The 6,806-nt window shown below is 38.2% G+C and overlaps 1 protein-coding gene and 1 long non-coding RNA gene across 6 annotated transcripts in view; one reads left to right on the top strand and one right to left on the bottom strand.

Moving 5' to 3' along the window:
- NKAIN2 (sodium/potassium transporting ATPase interacting 2) overlaps window positions 1-1,542 on the top strand; it is a 566,015-nt gene extending 564,473 nt beyond the window's left edge. For all 5 annotated transcript variants that reach the window (XM_035320505.1, XM_035320503.1, XM_035320507.1 and 2 more), the window contains one exon: window positions 715-1,542. In XM_035320505.1, the coding sequence (XP_035176396.1) occupies window positions 715-724 (10 nt within the window). In that variant the 3' untranslated portion in view covers window positions 725-1,542. The remainder of the gene's footprint in view (window positions 1-714) is intronic.
- Window positions 1,543-4,818: 3,276 nt separating this feature from the next.
- LOC118163640 overlaps window positions 4,819-6,806 on the bottom strand; it is a 16,316-nt gene continuing 14,328 nt past the window's right edge. Inside the window, exons 2-3 of the long non-coding RNA XR_004749147.1 lie at window positions 5,646-5,652; window positions 4,819-4,946 (exon numbers count right to left, since the gene is read on the bottom strand). This is a non-coding gene — a long non-coding RNA (uncharacterized LOC118163640). The remainder of the gene's footprint in view (window positions 4,947-5,645; window positions 5,653-6,806) is intronic.

Raw genomic sequence — 6,806 nt, 5'->3', positions numbered from 1 at the left:
GGAAAGGAAAGGAAAGGTGAGGAGGGGAAAGGAAAGGAAAGGAAAGGAAAGGAAAGGAAAGGAAAGGAAAGGAAAGGAAAGGAAAGGAAAGGAAAGGAAAGGAAAGGAAAGGAAAGGAAAGGAAAGGAAAGGAAAGGAAAGGAGAAAAGAAACATAAGCAAAACACAATACCCTGCACCTAGAAACTACGACGCTTAATTACCAAGACAGTCAGCAAGTTCATGCAGTGCCAATCTGCTGTGTTACTGTCTCCTTGAGCTATACTCCATGAATTCAGACTCAGGTTGGTGGAATCCAAATGCCATGGGCAACTTTTTATTTGAATAAAACACCAGTTAACTCATGTTAGTAACCAACAGGATCTTGTCTGCATTACACTATGAAAGATGGAGTTACAAAACTTGGGTTAAAGCATAGTAGTCTTTAGATTGACAGGGGTTAGCTGACTGTAATTAAATATTACTCCTGCTTGCAGTATGGTTTGGAATGGTTTGGAAAACCTGTGCTGACTTTTCTGATGATGTTCCAAAGGGAGAGAAGTGATCACCTGAGCAGATGCCTTTTCTTTTCTGTCCTCTTTAACCCATGCACTGCTGAGCTGTTACTGGTTGGTGGCTTACTCTTGCTTGCAAAAGGGCACCAGAGCACTAGGGCAGTGATCAGGTATGTTTCTGGTGGATTATATGCATCTTTTTTTTCCTTTCTTTCTTCTAGGTCAAAGTAACATGGAGACTACTCAAGGTGGGCTGGAGGACCTGTCAAAGAAACTGTTTTGGGACTGCCCCTTGGTTCTTCAAAGAGCAAAAAAAATCCATTTTTTGTGCTAAAAAATAAATAAAAAATAAAAAAGGCTGATTGAACAATGAGACAAAACACAACAGACACATTCAGCCCTCTTTCTAACAGGTACTAATGAGATGCCCCAGACCCTTACTTTGGACCTCCTGCCTCCCAGCACCAGAGGGCCAGAGCAGATGCACTACTCTCTGGCTTCTCCGTACCCCAGCCACCATCAGAGGGGGCCATGTGGATTAAGACATGAAGCCAGCCAATTTGGTGCTTTTGGAGCCCCCTCCACACTCCTGGCTACATCAAGTCTCCGTAGTCAACATAAAACTAAAAATACCAGGATGACCTTGCAACAGAAGTCAATAGACAGCATGTTGTTTGCCCTGAAGGCTGTACAGTTCATACTTGCCTTAACCCAACTGCATTGCACATCAGAGAAACTCAGTGCAAGCTTTCTGAAGTAACGTCCTTTAGGCTCAACACGCTGCTGTTAATTCTGAACAATTTCTAAGTCAGTGGTTTTCTTTGTTTTGTTTTGTTTTGTTTTCATGTCAGGGAATAAGGCTCTGTTGCTCCATGGCTCCAGAGTGACCAAGTAGAAAACTGCCAGCTATCAGAAAAGTGCTTTACTTTTGAGGCTCCACAGTGGTCAAGAAACATGCAATTTATAATGGTTAAAGAAAAAAAAAAAAAAAAAAAAAAAAAAGGAAGAAAGAAATGAGATCTTTTGGCGGGTCAGGGTGGGGAAAGGGGTTACATAAACTAATAATTGAACCTACTGGAAATAAGCAGCAGAAACAGTGCTTCTTAATCCCGCCGTTTTTATTTATCGCACTGTAGGTGCTTTTATAGCTATCTCTAAATGTCTTTTACTAACTACAGAGACATCTGCAGATTTCTATCAACAAAGGCCAACTGAATATGTACTAGCTATGTTTACTCTTTTATATCTAATTTCAACAGAAGATTCTCTGTAAGTGAGCTTTTTTTTCTAATTGCACCATAAGGGAACTATATATATTTTTTTTGGTTTTGGCTGGGGAGGGCAGGGAGGGACTAGTTGAGTTGAAGAAACATTGGAGACCTTTTTGTGGTATATCTGGGGGATCTGTTGTGTGTTAGAATGTGTATTTTATCTTCCTGTATTATTGTGGCTGAAAAAAACTGTGCTGTTACGTAGTTGGCAACAAGATGCCTTTGGGAATTTTGCTAGTAGGTCAATGTGTATATGAAATACTCTGAACTCCTAGGAACATATGTTTTGTTCTAACTCTGATCTGTATTTTCAAGCACTTAGGTGGCTTTCATTAGAAGAAACCAATATTTTGCTCAGGCTTTTCAGGAACTTGGATTGTCATTGTTTTTTGCTCAGACCCTACACAGGCAAACGCACACACCTACCACACCTGAGGTGACCATGTAGCTGTTGAGGGCAAGGGGAAAAGGTCAGCACTTGGAAAGCTTCAAGCTGTCCCCAAGTGAATCCCTTTTCGTTGTTCATCAAACCCTCATAACCGCGTGGCTTCTGAGCTCCCACAGCCCATGCACTAACTCCACTCATCCATCCCTATACAAACCAACAACCTTTGCTGTGTCTGCATGGATGTAAAGTGTCACAAATCAACACTCTGGACAATGACAGAGGAACAGGCATTCAGCAGTGAAGATAAGATATGGGACATGTTCAAGAATTATATTTACATTTATTCAGCGAGATTTTATATATATATATGTGTGTGTGTGTGTATGTGTATGCTAAGTAATACACAGGAATAACTATTGGCAGGGACTGCATAATCCAGGGAGTGTCTGGTGCACAGGTCCACGGACTCCAGCCCCAGATCCTGCTCATGATTTCCTGAATGATTTAGGCAAGTCACTTAGGCCTGATCCAGTAGAGCACTCGTTGGATCTCAAGTTCAATTTTTCAGATTTGGGCACCTGAAATTCTGAGCTCCTTCTGGGTAGATCTGCTTTCACTTCCTGGAAAATCATGCAGCTTCCAAGTGCCAAGCTGAAATTTCGCATAACCTGACAAATTTTGAAAGTTTCTACTTTTATGTAATATTTAATAGAGCAGATGTATAGTATTAAACACAATGTAGAGGTTTAAATGGAATGACAATGTCACAGCAGGGTATTTTAGCTTTCCCTGTGTGAAAGTTAGTCAAAATCATGTTTCTATAAAATTTTTTAATGTGAAAAGAAAACAGTTTAGGCACTTAAGCAATGTTCCAGTTTTCAGAAGATAATATTTCATACCTTTCACTGATATCTCACAAAATGGCAACTACTGGTAGTTAGCAGTTTTAGAAGTCAGACAATTTAATGAAGCAGCTACACATAGTTTTTAGGCCTAATTTTAATTTAATAAAAGAAATGGCCTTAATTTCTCCATGTCTTAGTCTTCCCATCTATAAAAAGGGAATAATATGTGCCTCACAGGCTTTGTGAGAGGTATGAATTGTTCATGTTTGTGAAGTGCTTAGGAAATAGGAAGCACATTTAATGATTAAGTATTACAATGATAAATGCATATTCATATATTACATATAGGGTAGATATACACACACTCATACACACAGCATGCATATATATATGTCTATATGAAGTTGATATTCATAACCCTGCTTAAGTTGCAGTTAGAGCACCACCATTAAAAAGAAATTAGGACTATTGACTACTAAACTAAATGGTTAGTGGACAGATCTCTTCTGGAAGCAGTTTAGAGCACAGTAATGTGAGAATATCTGGATGACATTTTTGATTTGTACAGCTGTATCCTCCTCAAAATCCAGTAAAGAATGTTATTTTTCTAGGCTGGGCTTTTGTTATAAACTTAAATATTCAGAAGGTAAGAGATACAATCCAAATGTGTCTTTTTTTCTTTTCTTTTTGGCATTTGTTAATTCTGAATGTATTTTTAACAAAAGTGATTTTTTTGACTTACTAGTGTAATTTGCATTTAAAAAAAATAAATGGAAATAATATAGGTTTCCAAGCTATCCTTGGCCCCCTGCTGCTATTCACAACTTACAGGAAACTTAAGATTACTGTTCCCAGCTGAGCAACAATGTGGGATAAAGAATCCTGTTATATTTACATGATGACAATCCTGATCTGTGCAGTGTATGGATGTGACAGCACTGAATATAAAGTGCCAGGTCATGACACCATTTTAACTCAGTCATAGGTAGCATGCATTTTCATTATCACTGACACTAAAAGGTTTCTTTACAAGGCTAACTGCAATATACTCTTTCCTTAGAAAGCATCTTTTTTTGCCCACTCATCAGGAATTTTAAGCCTATGATAGGTTTACAGTTGCCAACAGTGTTAAATACAGCAAAAGTAATCCTTGTTAAAAGGGGGCTATGTAATATGGATATTTCCACTGCATTCATTTTCTTTTATATGCTGTTCATTGTACCTGCACCAAAAGGATGAAATCCTGTCTTAAGTGACATCTTTACAGAGCTCATGTATATTGACAGCTTGCCTGAGGTCATTTAGTAAAAGTGAAGCGGGACAGTACATATTTTGAGATACGTGGTTGTGTTCTCTTCAGACTATTCCTTAGTAAGAGAGTTTAGTAATTATTGCCTTGGACATTTTTAATGCTATAATTATAGTGCAAGTGATATTTTTCAGTCAGGTGAGGAGAAGAGGGTTGGGCTCCACTTGCTTAATTTAAGTACTGGTTGCAATACTTGGATGTTGTACAGCATTTTGAAAAAGGCTGGTACAAAATGTATTGGTTCGTGGATGTCTCCAGAAAGGAGTGGTTGTTAACTCAATCTCTGAAGGTTTTAATCATTTGCACTCTCACCCTCTATTTGAACACACTGATAGTAGGCAAAACAAAACTCCACACTGCATGAAGCCTTCCAGCTTGTAATATTTTTATTTCCAGTTCTCTGTTTTCTTTTTAAATGCAATTACTCAGAGGACAACTCTGAGTAAATTCCATCCAAATCCAAATCTGAATTTCCATTCAAAGATGGAAAGTTCCTTAAATAGACTATGTGTATTTCTTTCTCTCTCCTTCTCTTCTCTCTCTTTCTTTCTATCTTTGTTCTGATGTGTTTCGTCAACTAAACTGAGATGAAATTGGTAAGCTTTCTCAGTTTGTGTTCTAGCTAATCTAAATCTGGCTTCTTTACACTGTGTGTGGATTGAAGACAGACACTAAAGTTGATCAAGATTTTAAGAGCCAATACGTAGACAGTTGCAGATGGTTTTGTGTCCACTGTTCCTTAGAGAAGGATGCAGATCAGATGTTTTTCTAATCAATCTGCTCCAAAATAAGTGAGAGGTATTTCCTTCATGTATTGGCTAATCCCCCGTGGATCAGAGGTATCAGCTCTGTTTAGTCTTGTGTTCTGGCAAGTACCTCTGTTCAGACCTTCACCAGGAGAAACAGTTGCAGCCAGTTGGCTTTGTGACCTTTGCATATCTGGTGAGAGAAAGGTATTTTACCAAATGCAGAGCTTTAAGTACTGCCATGCATGCATTCATTATGCATCTTCCTCCAATTGTACAAAAAGGGCTCTTTTAAAATGCACTCTTCCTTTATCTTCAGAAACCAAGACAGTATCTTTTAAAGCTACTTCCAAATCCTGCTGACATCACTTAAGGGTTTTTTTCTTCTGGTCTAATCAAAGAATTTTTTCTTTTCTATGTTATGTAGAATACTTACCTCTCAGGACATATCTTAGATGTATAGGAACGACACTGCAAAAATCAAACATTCAAAAAATTGCTTGTGGCCTTATCTCATACACAATTAAACCTCCTGGACAAAGGTCAGACTTCTACATTCACCAGTAGAAGAGGATTTTACTACCACCTCTCACCTATCTACTTTCCTAGCTTTGCCTTCGTCCTGCTGGCTGAGAAGTCATATGGAGCTAAACATGTAAAAGTATGTTTACATTCAACTTGTGCTCGTCAACAGTCTTCTGTCCTCCCATACATTTTCAAATCACCCTTATTTGATACCATTCTTTTCTTTCTCCCTCTCACCATCTTCTTGACCCTTTCTCACTTCCCTACTCTGCCTGAATACATCCACAAATCCCCTGCTTCACGTATATACTGCTCTTTGTCACATTGATTGTTTCAAACTCCTCACATAACGACAGCGATGACGATAATGGAGGATGGTGTCATTGTGGATATGTGCAAAATTGGAAGAACAGAAAGCAAAATGGTTACATACATCCTCCAAAGGCCCCAGATATAGTGAGACACGTAATACAGCTGTAAAGGTTGACAGTTACAGAAGCCATGAGATTTGGCTAGCCCTACTAAGAATCATTTTCAAATGTGCAATTGCATTTGCTAAAGCTATAGTTCAGTGAGTACAAAGAGAGTCATAAATATCTGGCATTACAAAAGACACAGGTGAACTAGGAACAAATTCATAGAAAATCTTTTTATGAACACTGACTGAATCAGATTCACGTTTCAGTCTCTGAATTTGTCTCAGATTTTTTCCTCTAGCAAATGTTTGGATGGTTGGTTTCTGTGCATGCAGGTGTTCAGAAAGAATCTCTTTGTTCCTAGGAGAATATATAAGTATGTGCAATTGCATTGATTTACGTGGTATTCTCAATGCAGCTACATGCACTTGTGCTAAATGTTGGCTCATCTCCCTCAGTAATACAAATATATAAATATTATCTGAGTATATTTCATGGTGGAGACACAAAACCACATACACAGTCTCTCCCCTTTTCTATTTTTAGCTTTTTCTAACCTCCCTCTCAAGGGATTCAAAGCCCTGAGTGTTTATTTTTCAGATAGGCATTCTTTATATAAAAAATACAATTACTGATGCTCACTGGATGTACAAGCATGGTGCAATGCATAAACACAGAAAATAAGATAGTACTTTCTGCAAAGAGCTTATATATTATATAAAGTAAATGAGAGAATTTCAATAGGAAGGAAGGAAGGAAGGAAGGAAAGGAAGGAAGGAAGGAAGGAAGGAAGGAAGGAAGGAAGGAAGGAAG

This window comes from Oxyura jamaicensis, chromosome 3, assembly GCF_011077185.1.
Source record: "Oxyura jamaicensis isolate SHBP4307 breed ruddy duck chromosome 3, BPBGC_Ojam_1.0, whole genome shotgun sequence".
Lineage (NCBI taxonomy): Eukaryota > Metazoa > Chordata > Aves > Anseriformes > Anatidae > Oxyura > Oxyura jamaicensis.
This window is presented reverse-complemented; position numbering and strand designations above follow the sequence as displayed.